The sequence below is a fragment of the Brienomyrus brachyistius genome, chromosome 24 (assembly GCF_023856365.1).
Source record: "Brienomyrus brachyistius isolate T26 chromosome 24, BBRACH_0.4, whole genome shotgun sequence".
NCBI classification, from domain to species: domain Eukaryota; kingdom Metazoa; phylum Chordata; class Actinopteri; order Osteoglossiformes; family Mormyridae; genus Brienomyrus; species Brienomyrus brachyistius.
Window position 1 is genome coordinate 3,907,952 of NC_064556.1, and position 23,025 is coordinate 3,930,976.

The 23,025-nt window shown below is 43.1% G+C and overlaps 1 protein-coding gene across 2 annotated transcripts in view; it reads left to right on the forward strand.

Annotated features, from left to right (window-relative positions):
- Positions 1-23,025, forward strand: part of fstl4 (follistatin-like 4) — a 132,843-nt gene that overhangs the window by 43,301 nt on the left and 66,517 nt on the right. For both annotated transcript variants that reach the window (XM_048994815.1, XM_048994816.1), the window contains exon 4: positions 16,081-16,329. In XM_048994815.1, coding sequence (XP_048850772.1) covers positions 16,081-16,329 — 249 coding nt within the window. The remainder of the gene's footprint in view (positions 1-16,080; positions 16,330-23,025) is intronic.

The window sequence follows — 23,025 nt, forward strand, 5'->3', positions numbered from 1 at the left end:
AAGGGCTTTTCAGCCCGGCATGAAATTTTTGAACTTTGATATGAATGCCCTTTATACGTTAAACACATCGGCAGAATTTTAAACAGGCCAAGCATGAATGTTCCACAGCTCCTCACAGATCGCTCCATCGCTTTTCTCCTTCGTTCTCCAGAGAATATGTTCCCTCACTATTCATGAATCTGATCTCGGCCACTTAAATTAAGCGGCGAAATTGGTAATGTTACCAAAATGTCCAGCAACAAAACATTCCGGCCCTTGCCTTGTCTGAGAATTAAACACTGCAGCAAGCAATCCAGATCGAAGATGTAGAGTCTGATTGAATCATTTCCATACTGCCACTACTCTTGCGATTGGCTTAAGGGAATCAATTACTTTTCACTCTGTTTATGCAGGTAGTGAAATGTGTTGCTTCTTATTAGATGCGTAGTTCTACCGTTTCTTATTGTCTTGTCAGATCGGGGTTCCACCTACATGTACACTCACCGGCCACTTTATTAGGTACACCTTGCTAGTACCAGGTTGGACCCCTTTTTGCCTTCAGAACTGCCTTAATCCTTCGAGGCATAGATTCAACAAGGTACTGGAAACATTCCTCAGAGATATTGGTCCATATTGACATGATAGCATCACGTAGTTGCTGCAGATTTGTCGGCTGCACATCCATGATGCAAATCTCCCGTTCCACCACATCCCAAAGGTGCTCTATTGGATTGAGATCTGGTGACTGTGGAGGCCATTTGAGTACAGTGAACTTGTCATGTTCAAGAAACTAGTCTGAGATGATTTGAGCTTTATGACATGGTGCATTATCCTGCTGGAAGTAGCCATCAGAAGATGGGTACACTGTGGTCATAAAGGGATGGACATGGTCAGCAACAATACTCAGGTAGGCTGTGGCGTTGCAACGATGATCAATTAGTACTAAGGGGCCCAAAGTGTGCCAAGAAAATGTCCCCCACACCATTACACCACCACCACCAGCCTGAACCGTTGATACAAGGGAGGATGGATCCATGCTTTCATGTTGTTGACGCCAAATTCTGACCCTACCATTCGAATGTCGCAGCAGAAATCGAGACTCATCAGACCAGGCAACATTTTTCCAATCTTCTATTGTCCAGGTTCGGTGAGCCTGTGCGAATTGTAGCCTCAGTTTCTTGTTCTTTGCTGACAGGAGTGGCACCCGGTGTGGTCTTCTGCTGCTGTAGCCCATCTGCCTCAAGGTTCGACATGTTGTGCGTTCGGAGATGCTCTTCTGCATACCTTGGTTGTAACGAGTGGTTATTTGAGTTACTGTTGCCTTTCTATCAGCTCGAACCACTCTGGCCATTCTCCTCTGACCTCTGGCATCAACAAGGCATTTTCGCCCACAGAACTGCCGCTCACTGGATGTTTTCCCTTTTTCGGACCATTCTCTGTAAACCCTAGAGATGGTTGTGCGTGACAATCCCAGAAGATCAGCAGTTTCTGCAATACTCAGACCAGCACCAATAACCATGCCACGTTCAAAGTCACTTAAATCACCTTTCTTCCCCATTCTGAAGCTCAGTTTGAACTGCAGTGGTTCGTCTTGACCATGTCAACATGCCTAAATGCATTGAGTTGCCACTATGTGATTAGCTGATCAGTAATTTGCGTCAACAAGCAGTTGGACAGGTGTGCCTAATAAAGTGGCCGGTGAGTGTATAATACCGATATGCAATCCATAGCACATAATCTGTCAATGATATACACCTCGAACATGAGCAAAACATCATTAAACTCATGTAGCTACGTTTTCAAGAATCAACAGAGGTATAAATGATGCTAAACATCCACAATAACCTTCCTTTGTTGCACCTTGGGGTAAAAATAAACTCCCGTTCTCCTACAGGAAAAAGGAACGACGTACGTGAGTTACGATAACCGAAAAGCTTCTGTCAGATGTGTTACAGTGACGTTTTCACTCATTACAACATCGCTCCACCAAGCCGAGAACAGCGTCGTGCATATAAGACCACGGATTTGGAGCCAAGCCACTCTAGATATGCTTTTTCTATTTCCCCCCCATTGCTGATTGAAAATAATGTCAGTAAACATGGCTAAATACACCATTAGCTAGTTAGCAGTGTGACAATATTACCAAAAGCCAGCCTGTGCAGTTCAAACACATTAATTGACCCCAGTAAGAATAATTATTGTTACTTAATTTGTCCACTCCATTTTTCAAGGCAATAGTTAAACTACTGTTTTATATCTTTATCGTTACATGGATTTAACGGATATTTAACATGTCTTACTGCATAAAGAAGTACAATACTCTGCTTTGCACCCAGCGTAACAACCGCCCTCATCCGTGATTGTATTTGCATGTCTTTTTGCCTCCGAACACTTGCATTTTCCTGTCCGGCGAGACCGACACCTGCTGCCAAATGCACTCTTATAACGATTCATTTTTTTGTTTGTATGTACTCATGCTTTCATCTAATTATGCTGAGATTTCCCAGTTTAAGCGACATTTACGCACTGTCTCATCAATCCCTTTTCGGCATGTCTATGCACAGCACGGGGCATAACCCACATTAAAGGGATTTACGGGAACGATGCGCATATCTGGCAGTGCTTAGTGAACGCAAATCTGCAAGAGACACATAAGACCCCCCCCCCCTCCACAAATACACCCCCCCCCCCCCCAGACGCCGTGCCCGGTTAGAGAGACATTCGTTTTGAAAACGTCCCTGGAAATCGAATGCACCCATAAAAATGACAGCTGATATTAAAGGAAAGCGTGGAAAAGGATTTGACAGAGTGTGCTCGTCAGGGTCCGGCAATATAACTTCTGTTAACAACCGATGGGTTAACAAATATGCCAAGTTTTGGATAGATTTGTTCCACTCGTTCATTTATAGACCATATAATGTGTGGGCATCAGTTATACTGGTGTTTTACACAGATTAGACTGTGCTTTTCCCTAATAGCAGATGAACAGTATTCAACTTGGCTAAAGTTGTACTTTGAGTTCTGCTGCAAATGAGCGTTTCTGTTTTCAAACTGTCCTTGAAATCCCTGGAAAATTAGTCTTACTAAACTAAGAAATGCATGCTTGGAGTGTAATTGTAAGGTGACCCCATACTTTTTCCTTCCATCCATCCATCCATCCATTTTCCAAACTGCTTATCCCACTGGGTCACGGAGAGTCCTATCACAGAAGCAATGGGCACAAGGCAGGGAACAAGCCAGGATGGGGGGCCAGCCCATCACAGGGCACACTCACACACCATTCACTCACACATGCACTCCTACAGGCAATTTAGCAAGTCCAATTAGCCTCAGCATGTTTTTGGACTGTGGGGGGAAACCGGAGTACCCGGAGGAAACCCCACGACGACATGGGGAGAACATGCACATGTGACCCAGGCGGCGATTCGAACCTGGGTCCCAGAGGTGTGAGGCAACAGTGCTAACCACTGCACCACTATGCCGCCCCCTACTTTTTCCTGCTTATATGTTTAATATAGAGAGATAAATTTAGTGCATGCAGGTGAAATAACAGACCGTTGACGTTCCTGCTGTGAAGTATCAGTTACATATCTCACCCAACAAGATGCCATGCACAGATTGTGAGGGTAACTGAAGTAGCTGGATTTGGGGGGGGCTTACGGTAAATTTTGCCAACCAATCAAGGAGATACTTAGAACCTCTGAAGGGGGCCAGCATCCCCCCTCCCCATGTTGTAAACAAGATGCAGTGAGAGTTGCTGGAAAAATGCTAATCTTTCTCAAACTATTTAATTCAGTGCTCTCCCAAAAGTGCACTTAAATCACGTCAAGGCAAACCTGATCAAAATACTTAAAAAAAATGTATATATAAACATTTTTCTCAGAAAGTTGGCAGACATCAGCGCTGACAACCGCTCACTCTTTACACATTTACTCTGGCGTCCATCCCGAGACACAGATAACATTTTATTTCCCCATTTTCCATGTCGGATGTTTCCCATCATTACTGCTGCACTTGGTCTGGCTGAGGCCTGCCGTCTGTCTTCGAGGTCTGGAGATTATTGACCAGGGGTGCTGCTAGAAATTTTTGGGCCTTATGAAAGCGTATCATTTTGGGCCCCAGTCCAGTCTAATCCAATTACACTTCAAACTCCTCCCCCACACCCTTTATGACAGCCATGGACATGACTTTATGCTCCTATGCCCCCCCTGGTCCTTGGCTCCGCCCCTGTAATGGAGCTAATGTTATACGTGCAGACAGTCACTCAGACACGGGGGGGTAAAGCTGCTCTTATTCAAACGCTACCATGTCAGAGACCCCGCATCTCCCCCAAAGCCCATGAATAATGAGTTGCTTCACGGTGTACTTATTTTAACCCTGATTTCTGTTGAATTATTCAGGATTGACAGGGTCAAAATTGCCTTTTAGTGTCCCCCTGTGTCAGTCTCAGGAGTCACGCATCACATCTGCTCTCATAATATCACTGCTTCTCGGGAATAGAGTCACTCGTCCCTAAACAATCTACATCCCAGTAATGCATTTTTGTATATATGCGTGTGTGTGTGTGTCTGTGCGTGTATGTGAATATGTCAGGCTCTGGATAATGCCCCAACTTTCCACATTTAAGAGCAAGTGACTGTGGAAAAAAGTCAAGGATGGTTAATTTAATTATGTAAACTACTCAGGTATGGTGTTTTGCATGAGGAAAATGGCCTTCCGCGTAGACCGTGGGTGAACCGCCTAACCGCCGGTGTTGCTGCCCATCCGTAAACGTACAGACGGGTCTAGTATAGAATTCTAACAATGCCTGTAAGTCCACAGGAGAAACCACGTGAATCTATCATACGTCGCAGTCAAAGCAGAAACACTCCTCGCTGAAGTCAAGGTTGCCAACCCTACGTGAGCCTCAACTAATTAACTCTATTGAAGTGGAATTAGCGAGGTTTTTGAAAGCCATGGCGACTTGACAACAATTATACCCCAGCGTTTTACCCCATAAAAAATTCATGACTGTGATCCAGTCGCAGGAGGAACCGCAGAAGGATTCATTCGCAGCTCCATTGATTAAACGGCCCTCATTAATGAGCGCATGGCTCTTAAACACTTTTTTAAACATTGTGCTGTAATTACACAGGTCATGGCAGGGCAAAGCCTTCCTGTTGTTCCACACGATCCATTTACAGCAAGTAAAATTAAGGAATTGATTACCTTTTACTCGCATGTGACCATTCGCACGGTGCAAGTCTAGATGGCCCTTTGAAGTGAGGTACCTGGGATGGGGTGCATATAATGTGAAAAGCAACGGTCATCGATCCGTCGATTTGCCATCGTACGCCTACAAAAGTCTCCCGTGTTGCTTTCCAGTGCGGCGAAACACACAATGTCAACTCATCGACAAAGAAGCACGTCCTTTCGGACGGCCCAAAAGCACACGTGACTGAATTATGCATAAACAACGACAGAAGTGCATGACACTTTCCCCGATGCCTGCATCCTTGCCTAGACTAAGCTGACGAGCGGTGTCTGCGCTCGGGGGCTCGGGAGGTCGCCGCCCGCTTTGCGTCTCTCACAGGCTGTCATTTTCTCATGGCAAGCCCCTCATCGCTTATTCATGCGGGTATCTATTATGTATCGTGATCCGATTGAAAGCGAGTGTCTTCCGTCGTGTCCTCCTCGTGAACTCTCCTCCCAGGTTGGAGGGCTTCTAAAAAGCCCCGAACTACAGTGCGCGACGTCTGTCCTCATCCGCCCCCTACACCCCCCTAGCTGTGAAATATTGATGTGTTTTGTTTCCCCCGATTTAATGCTACTTCTTGAATTCTTTGACTTAATAAACAGGCAGGTTAAGGCCAGTTAAGCAAAGGTTCCTCGAACTAATGCACCTCTGTAAACTCAACGCAATCCTGAGCAAGAATACCTCATGTTTTCCTGTGGTTGAGTCACGTTTAGCTGAAGATCTACCTTCTGAAGGTCCAGCTCCTTCTGCTGCCCAGTGATCTCCAGGATCCCCCCCCCCCCCCCCCCAACCCACTCTGGCCCATCACCCTGATTCCGACTGACCCATGAACAAGACAGGCTATTAATCCGGACGACTCTTTGCAAAGGACTCTTATCTTCTTGTATTTCTCGTGCTTATCATTCAGCGGCAAACAATGCGAAACTGTTAAATGTATCACTAAAGCCATTGATGCAGTTTGTTGCTTCCTGATTACACCTGCATTCTGTTGTTGTTCGGGTTTAATTCTTGTTTATTTCTCCGGACAGGTGTAATTTTAAGTTACAAAAGAGGAATCGAATCTAAAAGGGTGATACATTATTGACTCGAGATCAAATGTCATTCCTGGATCGAATTAAGGTGTCACTCTTTGGCATCAAGGAGCCTGGCCTACCAGTCTAGGATGTGTCCTTATATGACAGATCCGCGTTACATATAAGAGACATAATAATGGGTTTGGAACCTACACCTTCCTGTTCTTAGAAACACACACATACATCCGGGTACAACTACTTTCTCAGCTAAAGGAACGTGCGAGTAAATAAATTTAATTCTGCGATACTTTAATAACAGAAGTCGCATTTTATATTATGCTGAAGGCGTTTCAGGAATAGACTCTAAATTGAACATGAATGCAAATACATGGTTAAAATAAGATACATAATGAGAGACAGGCCTCCATTGTTCCTGTTAGCTGAACTTTAGACTCACATGAATGACTGTATTAAGCTACGCCAATAAGCCAAAGGTCAGATTTGACCCCGTCAGCTCGATGCGATCTGAAGGTCGAAGGGGCTACGTCGATCCGGGTCAGTACTTCACTTACAACTGGAGAAAAATGTATACTTTGCAAAGCAGTTTTAAATATCAGCACATACGGAATCAGACAATTACAATGTGGAATTATTGATTTACTTTGAAGATTTGAGAGGTTTGCGACTCTTTGCTGCAAAATGTGCTGCATATCTATCCATCTGTCCATCCATTCTTCCATCCATCTTTAATAACCTCTCATTCAATATCAGACTCACCATCCTGCTGTGTATAATTCCTAAACGTACAACCAGGCCCATACAATGTATGACCCCATCCCAGAAAGCACATGAGAGGATACAGCAGATGTGGATAGTTCAGGGCGAGAGAGTAAAAATCCAGACCAAGATTTTGTTTCAACCACCCAGTAGTGTACTCTGTGACTGTGAGTCTTTATGCTCAGCTGGTTGGTTGAAGCTAAATCCTGGTCTGGGCTTTTTCTCTCCAACCCGGATTTACCCTCCTCAGTGTGCCAGCGCATGAAAGGACACGATGTACTGTATCTGATCCAAATGATGTGTTTATTCCACACTTTATTCATACTATACAGACACATTTTATTATTTATAAATGACATTCATTTTTAACAGGGCTCTCAATGTTCATTACTTATTTACTCACTACTACATGTTTACTTTGAGTAAATATCTAGCACCACTTCCTGCCCGGCGAGGTACCTGAACCGTGAACTAAGGCTGCGTTTCACGTAATTGCTCTACTTTTTCAGTAATTAACGACATTAATTAATCACGATGCGGGCATTTTGGCAACATTGCTTGCATCTGCGTGATGATACAGCAGTTACTGGCCAGTAAATATTTTCTAGTACATTGCTAGCTTCAGTTTTTCTCATTAGTTTTGTTTATGGTTTTCAGGGTTGGTGAATTGAACGCATATAAGAAAAAAAGACAGTAATTTGCCGTAGTGGCCATGAATGTTAAATCAGCCCTTCCGCGGCTGAACACTTCAGTCCGGCAAATCTCGGATTGTACTTAACGACATCATGCACTGCGACTTCCATGCTGCCAAATTTAATGATTCATCATTGGAGCTTTTCAGCACGTTGCCTTGACGCTAAAACGAGCAGATACGTTCAATATGTTTGCTCTGCTTTTATAATTCTAGAATGATCATTGAGTTGCAATTCAGGGAAATGCGACATTGAACCTCTAAGTACATATAGTAAAAATTAAAAATATTTATTTGGAAAAATAGTTATTTCTGAGCACATTGATCATAATTAATCAGTGAGTTTGAGTGCTAAAAGAGACTGAGGGACCTTTCCGAGCTGATGGTGAGATGGAATTCTCAGATGGGCAGCTGGGCTCTCCGTGTGATGCAGTGCACTCTGGGTATGGCATGTTTTTTGTTTTGTCTCGCACCGTATGCAGGCGCGCACACACACACACACACACACACACACACACACACACACACACTACACCAGGTTTACACTGCACTGGTCCAAGTCGTCTCTAAAATCCAGCATCTACTGTTACATTTTATATAAAAAAGGAGGTTTTAATAAACATTGCTCCTGCCATTATCCCTTTTTTTTTTTACACCGCTTTAAAATTAATTAGTGTTTGAAAAAGGCACATTTTCGCCCGATGATCAACTTCCAAGCATGGTAAATGGCCTTTCTTTACGGCTAATAAATTAAAAGCGTTATATCGCCTTCCGACACAGCGGCGGAGCCCCATAAACAGCCAGCTCCAAGTCTCACTTGATTACCTTTTCCATTACGATTCTTTATAATCCTTGTGGGAGCGAGAATTCATTCGCTTTTAATGCTGCGCGGGAAGTGTTCCGGTGAGGCGTGTATAATTACTCAGCTGTGACCGGGATCTTTTTGTCACCTCCAAGTGTCCATTCCCCCCCAAAAAACGTCACATCGCCGCACGTCGTTCTGATAAAGCACGTTTCCGTCCTCGTAATCAGGGTTTGTGGAAGCCTGCGGCAGATTCGGGTAAGATCTGGAGCAAAACCTGAATGCTGATATACCTGTAAGCGGCATAAATTACAGGGTAAACAGCGCTAATGAAAGGGGATATCGCTATGAGCACTGCAATTTCCACCTGAGTGCGGCTCAGTCCAGTTATTGATTTTAAGATAACCATCTTCTCACTGATTACATGCAATGATAGGATATAAATTACTTTTGTGACATATTATGTAGATAAAACGCTTCTACAGGCAACCGTAACTCCTGCTTAAACTAGGCACCTGGCTCTCATAAACAATGCATAACCATTCATTGAAGATAATGTCTACTACTGCCGTTTAAGCGATTTAAGAGCTTCTTATCTCCTCCATACAGTGCAGTTTGCGATCATTAGCGGTGCATTTGTAACATTTTTCAATGATCTGTAGCCTTTAAACAAACTCCTGGAGCTTTCGGTCGGTACTGCTGTAATGTCAGCAAAACAAAAATGGGACTGATCATTTCTGTAACCTTAAGGAGTATCAGAAAGAATCATCGAGCTTAGGGGTGGATTTAAAAAGGAAATGCAAGGCCAAGGGTCGGGTCTTGAGGATGCAGAACCATACTTAGAGTCACCTAAGGATAGAGGCCAGTTAAAGATGATTCTAAGGGCCCCTGATCGACAGGGGCCCTAAAATATCATTAGATTGGTATTTAATTGGGGGGGCCCATATGGTATGCTTTCATGGGGCCCAAAATCTATAAGGACACCCTTGTCTACAGATGCCAAAGACAGACAGATAGATAGATTGATTGATTGTGGTTTCGGTACCGCACAGGGTCTGAGACCACCGCTTGTCGAGACCCATCGATATTCAGGCACGGGGAAGCTCGTCAGAAGCAATTTGCCAGGCTGTGTCGCGGAGAGAGACGCCTGACGCGTTTTACCTGGAGGTAATTAGGTCCGGCTACTTCAAACCGAATAAAATAACCGGCAAGCTCGTGTGATGCGGCCGCAGGTATTTCTGTTATTTGTTAAGGCTGCGAGTGATGGATCCTGCAGGAGGTGACCTCGGTGCCCGAGCCGCGCTGGAAAATGTCAGAAGCCGGAGGAATCTGACAGAAACAAAGAGGCGCGTGAGCTGGCTGAGGCTCGTTCTTGGGCGGCACGCGGCAGAGACCCCGCAGCAAACGCCGCTCCCTCACTTCCCCTGTAATTAGGAGCGTTTGCCAAGATCCTTCAGTCACATTAGGGGAAAAACAAGCATCGCTTCATCCCTCGGTGGTATTAAGATGAAAGGCGTATTGTGATCGCCTTTAAATGCTCTGTTTATTTTAATAATTCCAAGAATGTCGCCTCAGGTGCAAATAGGCAGACTGTGTCTCGAAGCAGCTTCTCCCAAGAGCTTACTGACATATATTTCTCTCTCTCTCTCTCTCTCTCTCTCTCGCTATATATATATATATATATATATATATATATATATATATATATATATATATATATTATACACAATCATTTAAAAAATAGTTTAGTGGTATTGAAAATGCGCAGACGCCACACTGAAGTGATTAACAGGAAGCCAGTGATTAACGGCGACTAATCCTGCAAACATTTTGCAACACTTCAATAGAAATTGTGCTTTTCATTGTTGGTATTATTCAGGGCCAAACCGGGACTTTTTTGTTACATTTTCAATAAGTATGTTATCATGGATGAAAGGGAAAACAATTTGAATGTGGCTAGTTTATGATATCTCTCCCTTCTATAAAATCTTTCAATAAGCCATCCTTGGTAATATTATAAGAGGATAAGATGGAACAGGCTTTACAACAATGACCATGGATCCAAATGTTACATATGTGATTAGCTAAAGGTTAATGCTGTCTTGGCGTTGTGCAGCTACTGAGTAATAGGGCAAGTTAAAGCCTTGCAATGGAAAAATCAATGGGATTTCGCTGGTTTAGCTTAGCTTAGCTTAGCCTAGCTTAGCTTAGCATATCAATGGAAACAAGCCCCACGGTTAGCCTGGCACTGAAAAAGATCTCTTGGCGAAGTTGTAAGAAACACGGACGGCTATTGTGCATTAGCGTATTTGGATTGGATTAGCTGCTTTTCGGTTGCTTACGTAAATAAGAATGGAGGCTACAAAGCTTGTGAATTAAGTGAATAAAGATGATTTGTGGGGGTGTGAGGACAAATCTCAAAACGGAGTTGAGCGGGAGACGGCGAAAATCTCAACTACCGTGATATTTTTATTCCATTTTTTTTTTTTTTTCCCTGCCCGAGGAAATATAACCGGAGGCAAAGGGAGAAAAAAAATACAGCTTCATCAACAGACGTCAGACACTAAGTATTTAACACTAGAACTGCCAAATCTACGCAAATTTGCGTAAATTCCCTGGGCCTAACACCTACTAGCATCCCTGCTGAGAGTTTCTTGGGCCATTGTCCTCCTGCTTTTGTTGTGCAAACACACCCATTACCTGTGAGGCCTGGCACATTTGCATTTTTTTACTCAGAGCAGCTAAAATCCAAGGCAGGCTAAACCTCTGTGTGTGACATGGAAACCTTCACAAAAGTCTGCCATATCTATACCAAATATCCCACATGCTGACTGACCTGCAAATATGAAAGACACACATTCACAAAATATATGGAAGCACAAGTCTGTTTTATTTATAAAAAAAATTGAGTGTTTCAAACTTTGCAGTGTTTGCAGACCCAGTGACCATCATCCCTGCATTTGGCGCAAGTGAATTTGTAACACTTTGCACTGGTAAACCTGCTGTGGTTTCTGTTGCAGTTCTCCTGTACCTGACACTGAGTTGTCCATACAAGTCCTGGCACAGCAGCAGCCTTCCTCTGTCCCCATAGCCTTTTGTGGCATAAATTGGCAATGGAGTTCCTTGGCTAGATGACTCAAAAATAATCTTCTTTTGCCTTCCCACCCTGTACATGCCACCACCAGGTCCAGCATGTTGTAAAATACAGCTACTGGCCACCTGCATGTTGCTGCTCTTACGGAATACATGCGCGCCATTTGGTCCAACACATTTACACCACACTATAACAGCAGAGAGAGAGAGAGTCATGAGTGTATTTGCTTTTTTCTACCTTCTTTCTATATAGGCCTGTATAGTACATATCAGAAAACATTGTAGCACTGATGTAAAATTATACACACATTCACATACCTTCATGTGGTTATAGTCTGTTATCGTGTTGGGTTTCCTCTTTCTGCCTTCACAGATCGCCACATCTTGGTCCAAGGAACTCAGAACACACACAATCTTGTTTTTTTAGGTGCATAAATTGTCAAGGAGACACTGCCACTTCTAAGCACTGACGCGGAGAATTCCTCTTGCTGTGCAGTGTCCTTTGAAATTGGAGGAAGTTCATACCAAACTTTATTCCCTGTGCTCAGTAGTGTTGTTTTGCGCTGAAGCAGTCTGTGTGACAGTGCCAGTGAGGTGAAGAAATTGTCCGTTGTGACATTTCTCCCGTCATCCAGAAATGGCTCCATCAGACTCATGACCATGTTCTCTGCCAGCCTCTCCCTTTTCTGGTGACTGGGGTCCTTTCCCAAGTTAGGGGACACGTTGCAGACGTATTTGGTCTCCAAATCCGTGGCCATCCAGAACTTGATCCCAAATTTGTCCGGCTTGGATGCGATATACCAAGTGACATGGAATGGATCCACATCTACTCCACGTTGTCTTTCCACCGGTGTCCCTCAGGGCTCGGTTCTTGGCCCTCTCCTATTCTCCCTCTACACTAAATCTCTTGGCGAAGTTATATCCTCACATGGCTTCTCCTACCACTGCTATGCCGATGACACTCAACTCATCCTCTCCTTCCCTCCCTCAGACACTCATGTCTCCACTAAGATCTCTACATGCTTGGCAGACATCTCATCTTGGATGACCACTCACCAGCTAAAACTCAAAACTAGTAAAACTGAGTTGCTTTACATCCCGGCTGACTCATCCCCCCTCCAGGACCTTGCGATCTCCTTTGACAACTCCCTGATCCGTCCTTCGGTTTCTGCTAGAAACCTTGGAGTTACCATAGATGATCGGTTGTCATTTTCCTCACATATCACCAGTCTTTCTCGCTCTTGTCGGTTTCTCCTCTTTAACATCAGGAGGATACGTCCATTTCTTTCCACCCAGGCTACCCAGATACTCGTCCAGTCCCTCGTCATCTCACGCCTTGACTACTGCAACTCGCTTCTAGCGGGTTTACCACTGAGCGCCATCCGTCCCCTCCAACTGATTCAGAATGCAGCTGCTCGTCTTGTTTTCATCCTTCCCAAGTTCTCCCACACCACTCCTTTGCTGCGCTCCCTCCACTGGCTTCCTGTAGCTGCACGCATCAGATTCAAAACACTGATGCTCGCATACAAAGCCAAAAATTCTCTGGCACCATCCTACCTAAAGGACCTCATCACACCCCGCTCTGCACCACGATCTCTCCGATCCTCCAGCACTGCTCGACTGGTCCCACCTCCCCTCAAGGCACAAGGAAGACACGCATCTCGGCTCTTCTCTGTCCTGGCACCTAATTGATGGAATGAACTCCCCCTAGATGTCCGAACAGCTGAATCCTTGAATGTCTTCAAGCGACGACTCAAAACTTTTCTTTTTCAGAAATACCTGACGTAGAACTTCTATATTCTTACTCGACTCTTTTTCTGGTGTGTGTTTTAAAAAAATAAAATAAAATAAAAATTCTGCACTACTCAATGGCGTTCTCAGAGATAGTATTCGTAGCTGGGGTCCTTATTGAGCTAGCATCGGAAATTCATTGCAGAGTCTCAAAGCACTTATGTAAGTCGCTCTGGCTAAGGGCGTCTGCCAAATCCTGTAAATGTAAATGTAAATGTAAATATACTGCATGGACAATGAACCTTGGTCGAGAACAGCTGTACATCTATGTTCATGTGTTCTCCTGGAGTGAAACTTTCAGCACAGTTCTTGGTGAAGGCTGGCAGAGAACGTGGTCATGAGTCTGATGGAGTCATTTCTGGATGACGGGAGAAATGTCACAATGGACAATTTCTTCACCTCACTGTCACTGTCACACAGACTGCTTCACTTTACTGGGCATGGTGAATAACGTTTGCCGTGAACTTCCTCCATTGGCAAAGGACACTGCACAGGGAGAGGAATTCTCCACGTCAGTGTTTAGAATGGCGCGCATGTATTCAGTACGAGCAGCAACAAGCAAGTGGCCAGTAGCTGTGTTTTACAACATGCTGGACTTGGTGGCCGTGAATGCCTACGTTCTGTACAAAGCATCTACAGGGTGGAAAGGAAAAAGAAGATTGTTTCCGATTCTTCTAGCCAAGGAACTCCATTGCCAAATACAGGGATGATGGTCACTGGGTTTTCAAACGCTGCAAACACAGACTTTGAAAGATAGACAGACTGTGTGGGACAGTAACCACTGAGACAAAAGGCAGAAAGATGACGAAGAGATGAACCTGGAACTGAGGCACGGATACATCAATTTTAACGTGAACAGCCAAACATGCAAAGCTGGAGAGATCACACAAAAACAAAATTCACTTTTGGTGTTATAATTCAGTGATGGCCAATGAAAATGAAATGACATTTTATTCTGTATGTGTATGAGCATGCCAAAAACCATGGACCATGACTTCACTCAGCTTATGACATTTATATACAAACATGCATTGGAGACTGAAGTGTTAGCATGTTTTCATTTTATTCATTTCATTCTATTAGCAACTTTTCATTCTATTTTCACTCAATTTGTTTTATAAATAACACAGACTTGTGTTTCCATATATTTTGTGAATGTGTGTCTTTCATATTTGCAGGTCAGTCAGCGTGTGGGATATTTGGTATAGATATGGCAGACTTTTGTGAAGGTTTCCATGTCACACACAGAGGTTTAGCCTGCCTTGGATTTGAGCTACTCTGAGTAAAAAATGCAAATGCGCCAGGCCTCACAGGTAATGGGTGTGTTTGCACAACAAAAGCAGGAGGAGGATGGGGCTGAAGACCTGCGAAAATCACAGCAGGGGTGACAAACACCTTGGGACTCTCAGCAGAGAATAAAAACTCGGTAAATCTAGTGTTAATCTTCGGCGCTTGGAGAATACAAATGCTCGAGTAATCTTCTCTGACCTTGACACCCACAACAAGGTCACTTGGGAGACGAATTTTTGAATTCCCATTGATGGCTTCCTGGGACGCGCAGAACAATTAGCGAACTGGATTGAGGCACCGCATGTGCTCTCAAAGGCAATGTACCTGTTTTTTCCCCGTTTGGTACCCACTGCGTCGCTGCGGCAGAAACACAGTCAGTACCACTGAGCCAGGTCAGTCCTCGAGGCCTCCGGAACGGCTGTGTCGTTAGGAAAACTCATCTAATTAAACTATTTCCTTGAAAGTAACCTAGATGAACAACCTAATGAAGCTGTGTGCATTTACTATCACTGGGCTTAAAGGATTGGGATTTTTTTTCCCTCTCTTTCTGTGCGCTGATTTTCAAACTGGACATTTTGAATGTATATAAACTCTTATTCATTTTTTTTCCAGGAAATATAATCCTTGCCCAGGAACTGCATGCAGAAAAATGTTTTTAACAGAAACTGAGAATGAGGAAAAATTACGTTCCACATCATAAATGCCAGGTTTTAACTCAAATTTTCTGTGTGGATGGGGTTCGAAAACCAAAATAGATGCCCCCCCCCCCATCATAAGCCCAGCCGATGTTCTGCATTCACAGTCCGTTCAACACCCCTCGGTCCAACAAGGTCGACCCAAGCAGTTGCTGACCTCAGCACAATTTTGGGAGAAAATGTATTAAATCACCATGGAACAGGATGGTTGTGATAGTGATGGATGTGGATTGACAGGTATATATGAGCCAGTGGATCACACCAAGAAAGCCTTCAGCAATTTCCTCATTCCAGTTTCACTTAACCGTGCAAATGAAGACTAGTCGTTTGCATTTCGCTATCAGTCTTTTTATTTAAGTTCAGTCCTTTCTCTGTCTTTTCCGCCATTACTGTCATTCGCTGGGATTCTAGAAAAAAAAACATTTAAAAGGCCTAGATTTAAGAACTCTACAGTATAAATTAATACAATAATAACATTTAAATCGTCCAGGAAAGACAACACATTAGACTTTTTTTTTTACATTTATCCAAAACAAAGCAATTTGGGTTAAGAACCTTGCTTGACAATGGGATTCGAACCAACGACCTTCTGATCCTGCAGCGCATTCTAATCCGCTGAGCCACACACAACTGCAAGAGATTGTGTGACCAGAGGGCTGATTGTTAATAAACAATGTTTTTTTTTCCCCCATTGATGTTTTCATCCTTCACAGGGCGCCGCATTGCATCTGAGCGACACGCTGGCTGCAGGGGGAGGCTCTGCCGCAGGGGCCAGCAGTGTGTGCTGGTCGAGGGGACGGGACAGACGCGCTGCGCCTGCCAGGAGAGATGCCGGCCCAGCTACATGCCTGCCTGTGGCTCTGACGGAAAGTTCTACGAAAACCACTGTGAAGTTTACCGCGCCGCTTGCCTGAAGAAAAAGAAGATCTATGTAACACACAGCAGGGACTGCTTCTTCAAAGGTAAGCCAGACACCGGGAGGAAGGTAAAATCAGACGATTCACCCGCTGATTCTTTATAAGGGATTTGCACAAGTAACTCACGTTAAAGCATGATGTCACCCCAGACCTGCACGCATGGATCAAACTTGGCACGACGGGTTCATTTCAGCTCTAGAGACTCGAGCCAAGGTTCATTTTCACTTGATGGCACACCAGGAAAATGTTTTTGTCTCTTCTAATGTGAATGTCATCGACTGTGTAGAGAACCATGACTAGCGATCGTTCTTCAGTCTGTGTATCTAGCGTCCCAGCATCTGAGATCAAACTTTTCAGATTCATATAGAATAGTTTTATCGCTAATCCAAAACTGACCACTAGGTAGTCGGAAAACCAGAAGGCCACTGATAGATTGGCTGTAAAATAACTGAAAGCGGAACAAAATACTTTAGAAGTTGAAAGTGAAAGGTGGTACCCGTAGTCTTTTAGCATCTATTGCGGAAAAGTGGCAAATGACAAAAGACGCGGTTTTGAGACTTTTTTTTTGGAAAATGTGCCTTTGCTCCCCATGGTAACAGACTCTTTGCATGTGATTTGCTTCCTTCTGGCGTTTGAATACATGCTCTGTATTTACATATACATTCTGTACTCGTATAATATATTCCGGTAAATAAACAGAAAGGCAATGAGAAAGACAGTGCAGTAGGCAGACTTAGGCAGACTTGGAGAGGTTTGAAGGCTGTTGTATAAAGAGATGTATTTTTAGGCTTTCTGTTCTGTGGAATCCAACAGTATTTTTTTTAACATGATTTGATTCTAAACCCTTAGTTTACCTTTCATGGAGAATTGCTCTGTGAAATTCAAAAATAGTCATGGCGCCCAGATTTTAAAAGAACGTAAAGATGCTGAAGCCTTAAGTGACCTTTTGAGGGATAGTTTTTCCCCCGTTAAACTTTCCCAGAAGTTTTGGTCCAAAATCTGTATCGGAGACTGACTGACGTTCCAGATAAAATTGCAAAGACTGAGATATTATAGACAAGATACTTTTGTTGCCGGCATTTGAAAATGTGAAAAGTTCTGCGGAAATCTTTTTAGTCCCTGCTAATTGATAAATTAGATTATTGATGATAAATCTCTGACATACCAGAGTGAGAAGATGCTTTGTGTTTTTTTGTTAGTTTTAATTCCATTGCTGAGTAGCAGGGAAGCTACATCGCTTCATCTCGTCTGTAGATCTGCATTGCTAACCAAAGCCAAGGCTTCTCCAGAGCTGCTTATGCAAAAGCAGCGAGTGCCCTGGGGCCCCTGAGTCATTTCGCATTAGACGGGAAGAGAACTTCAACACTTTCTGTCATGCATGTTTAATCCAAATTAGGCAGGTGTTCAGTTGCCTTTTTGCACATTACAGCGGTTGCACTGTGGGACGTAAATTCTTTCAAATGAGGAGCGATTTCTAAATGTCAGTTTTAGTTTATTTATATATCTTTCACTGAGAGAATAATATAATCACAAAAAAAATCTGTGTCAAGAAGCTAGGCATTTACATAATTAAGAAACATATATTAAGACCTATATTTGCAAGATGTTGCATAAAAATGTTGACAGTCCTCAGTTCTGCATTTCAATTATTCGTTGTGTCTATGAGCGATGAATATCTTTTGTGAATAGTGTGTGTGTGTGTTTTTTGACTAGATATGTGTTCAATAAGCACATTAGGGCACAAATTCATTGTCATGCTTTGAATTGCTTCACCGAAGACAAATTTTATTTATTATAACATTTATCATAACTGAATGGATACACAATCTTTTCAGACCACAGCGGGGGGAGATGATTTCCAAAACAAGGACAGACTGTAGAATATAGATGGAGAGGGCAAAGTAAAAGGTAGAATGCAATAATGAACAACCGTGCAAAAAAAAAAAAACAGATTAAAACATGAAAACAGGAAGTTAATGGAGTTTCGTGTTTAAATTGCGGCGTGAAAGAAACAACACATTTTTAAGGATGAGAACAACTGCTAAAATGATTGTAACAGATTAATAGGTGATAACAAGGAAGAAAAGGGCAAATTGTTAGCTAAGTTAAGATGGCGTACGGTTCAACACGTTAAGCAGGCAACATGAAACAAGAATGGCATTCAAGAGAATAACTTTTGACTAGGGTGACCAGATAAACCGCTAGCTACTTAAGGTTTTACAAAATACTTTAACACCGAATGCCTCCTGTGCTCGGCTGCATAACTCAGTCCTTTTTGTGCTTTGACTGGTTTGTTTCCTTGATTGAACGACTCATCCGGCTGTTTCACGTTAACATTAGTGACACGTGCATGATTATAGGAGACTGACCAATCAGCACGCAGCAAGAACTCAGCGCTAAAGTGAAGTCCAGGGCTTTTTTATTGAAATGATAATTTACAAATCCTGTCCTGGACCAAAGTCTCCTCCCTTGACATGGATTATGGAAGCTGACTTGTTTATTGGGATATTACTGGTATCCGTGTTAACAAACAACAGGTGTAACAATGTGATTGGTGCACCGCATTTCCAAATCTAGTGTGATCCGCTAAATTCAGTTCCAGTCAACATATAGATTGTTATAGGTTTACATCAATACCGCCTCAAGTTATTCGCAGAAGTCAACAGTTCTGTCTTTGAAAACATTACGTTTGGTCAATGGTTAGCTAGTATATTCTCCTCATTGACATGATGGGAGGCAAGAATCATTCGTTACTATTGTTCTCGTAACACAGCAAACCGGAATATTCTTTGCAGAGGGGCCTGTTCATTTTAGGTACCAATCGGACTCAATGTTACCATAGAGATGCAGGAATATGAATCCAGGCAAATTATTCGTTATAATAAAAATTACAGAGGGACAAATTGATTATCATTATGGCTTTTTTTTCTACTTTTTTTCGCTCTGGCACACAGTCAATCCCCCCCCCCCCCCCCCCCCCACACACACACACACACACACACACACACACACACACTATTTCCTGTTTCCCGATTTCCCTATTTTTCAGTTCAATTCTTCATTGCTTGTCATTGTACGTACGTGTCATCACAACGAGACTGATTTAGCGATTTGTTAGCCAAGACAAGCCATGTAATATATAAACAACATATACAAGAATAACACATGGTCTGTATTCACGATCACACGACCGTAGCATGCAGACTCTCAGACAGCAGCGGACACGTGAATGACTGACGCAGTATCTATATAATTTTTTTATCCACCAACAATAAAATGTGTTTGCAGAGCGTATACAAAGTCTAGGTAACCGCCACCCACATTTGTTTATGTTATACTGCGTACCGCACAGGAGAGAGAGGTTAACGCAGTTTGAAATTTCAGCGTCGGAGAATATATATATATATATATATATATATATATATATATATATATATATATATATTTTTTTTTTTTTTTTTTCTCCCCCGACACTGACTGAGTAATGTTCGCTCGCTTGTTTGCAGCTGCAGGGATTCTGAGGTTTGGCTGGTTAGCGGAGACGTGCTGACACACTTTCCCCCCCTGTGTTCTTCATCCGCGGGGAATCGGCGGAGAAATTAGAACACCGTCACCCCCTGCGTACGGGGGGAGCGTGACGTCAGATCTGTCAGGCGCGGGGATGAAACGCATGGGGAGCGGAGCGAAGTGCAGCGTTTCTTAACTCCGGTTACCGGGAAAACCTGTTTCTCACTCGCACTACTGAGCAGATAGCTGCAGATGAATCACATCGAACAAACAAGCACCGCCATAGCTACTATCACTATCCATGGCCACTACTGAAGTGCTGAAACTTCGCATGACTTTGTAAGATTGATTTGTGCATCAAGAAATTGTTCATAATTAATGTTCATAGTAACTGCTGGCGGAAAAGAAAAACTATAGACCTAGAAAGTGATGAAATTTTTTCCCAATGTCTGCAAAAATCTTCTTGGCGATCGCCCGTACAACGGAACAGAAAGTCCTTGTCAAACGAAGAGTCGTACTGCAAACAGCGCCAGATTAACTGTGAACACAAATATTACTATTATCCCTCAAATTGTCCCTGCGTCAGAAGTATTCCTTTTTTTGCTCGTCTGTAATCTTGTTTAAATGTCTTTCTTATCAGAAAATAATCGCGTGAATAATGAACTTTGGATCTTCATGTTGGAATTCTCCATCAGGGCGCAGCTTTTTAGGGAGCAAATCAGCCCCCAACCCCCTAAACACGCACAGTACTCCCACAACATTGATAGGGGCGTGCCCCAACCATCCATGCCCAAATCTACTCCGCTCAGAAAACGTCCCAGACGAGACATACACGACCAGTATCGGGTCAAACTCTGTAATGAATGTCATCTTTTAATAGAAAGCCACAAATCACGCTTGTCAGAGTGCAAACCAAGGGTTTGACACATTAATGTACCATATCAAAGCTGTGTTATAAACTTAAATATCAATTAAGTTTTACCATTTGGCTGATTATATGTTATCAGGAAGGTGTAATACTACTTTTTACATTTCTCTCTCTCTGTCTCTCTCTCTCTCTCTCTCTCTCTCTCTCTATATATATATATATATATATATATATGAATAATATATATATAATATACACACACACATACTGTATTCCGTACATTATTATATAATGTTTCATCTTCTGGCTTGCATGCATTTGTGGCCATTGAGATTCCTGATATAAATATATATATACCTGAGCCAATACATAAGGCATTTAATCACCTAAACAACAGAAGGCGTAACTACATATAACATAGATTTTTTTTCCCTGTGACTCAGACCAGAATAAATAGTTCGTGGATGGATGGATGGATAATGGGTGGATGGATGGATGGGTGGATGGATGGATAATGGGTGGATGGATGGATAATGGGTGGGTGGATGGATGGATGGATGGATGGATGGATGGATAATGGATGGATGGATGGATAATGGATGGATGGATGAAGATTTTTATTTTTAGCTTTTTCAAGTGTAACTGACCTCTATGTAACTGTGTCTTTGTGACTCACTAAGCTGCATTCTAAGCCAAGTCTTCATCCCATATCTCCTGTTGATTTATCATATAATTTTTCAGGTTTAATAATAATAGTAATAATGATACATGTGGAAACGCACTAGTTTTGACAAAGCATTAGCGAGCCATTAAAAGTTTGCAGAGACTGACATTGTTTTTCGTGGTGCAGGGCATTACATCCTCCAAGAGGACAGATATGCAGATAAGACAGATGGAATATCTGATGTCAGTTATCCTATAAACAGAAAACTCATTTTCATGCCAAGCGCTGCAGTAAAACTGCAGTCGTTCCAATGGGTAGTTTTTATGTAAGCTTTTGGCTGCTGGCTGCAGACACACTGACTGTATCTCACAGGTGGGTGCTATGTTCATTGGAGCCGGAACACAAACAGTCCCAGCTGCAACCTAAATCTACTTCTGTCCCTTTTGGCTGCGGCTAACGGCAGCGCGAGTTACTTTTGCTTAAAATACTCACGCACAGCTACGACTACTAATAATACCGCCAAGCCGCTTCATTGCATATTATGCAGCAACTCCACGGTCGGCTTAGTCAGAAATGTCATCGAAGGGTTAATGCGGTGAATTTAGATGCTTGTTGCCAAGACGACATCAACAGCGTGGTCCCTATACTGTCTAACATGTACTGTTTGCTGTACATGAGAAGCGTAGTCATGGATTCACACAGGTATATGGCACATACCTGCCTCTAAGACAATGGATTTACCGTATAGCCATGTAAAAATAGTCTGAAATGCAGCTCAGTCAGAAGAAAAGTGCGTATACACAATTATATGGTATAACAGTACGGACGCTCCTCTGCTTACGAACGAGATAAGTTCTGGAACGGCCGTTCGTAACTTGAAGTGTTCGTAAATCGTCATTCAACATCATTTTAAGGGCATACGCAAGTTGAAAGAACTAGGATGCTGGGAGTGCGCACGCTACACTGCTGCGCGGCGGGAATAGCGGTCAGAAGTCGTACTAGGGGGAATTGGCGCGCAGGAAAAAAAATTGATGTTGGAGACAGGAAACCGGAGCCCTATGTCTGAGAATTCGTAAGTTGAAAGTTCGTAAGTAGAGGAGCGTCTGTGTATTCTCCTACCAAGACGGCACTGCTGTGCATATGAGTGCCTGGAAAGGTATGACTTAACAGAAACCCCACCTAAAGCCCTGTGTTTCAGAATCTGTTGTATAGAAAAGTTGTTTTTCTTAAGAGTCGTAATGAAGCGGTTTTAGCGGCTGCTATTTCGCCTGACCCTGGTTCGATTAAATCCAGTCGGCTGATACGTAGCGAGTAGCAACAATGGTGCTCGAGTGGAGAGCTTTTAATCTCAGCACGCCGACAAAGAGGAGCCACCAGGGAGACCGCCCAGGGTACAGGCCCGCTTTCGCAAGACGGGGAAGCCCGCAGGAGGTCTCTGAAGTGAAGCTGTTGCCTACAGAGCCAAACCTAATCCACCGGAGGAGGACCTGCCAGCCCAAAGAGAACGAACTCTTTTAATCACCAGGGGGTCAAATCAACAACAGAGCAATGGATTCGCTGCAATTTGGTACTGTGCCATTTTTTTCTTTTTATTTTAAATAACAATCAGTTGCACCTCATACAGGTCCGGTTAGGCTGACATAAACATGAGTCTTTTGTGCATAAATTCTGGGCTCCGGCACTATCATCGTCATTCTGGTTC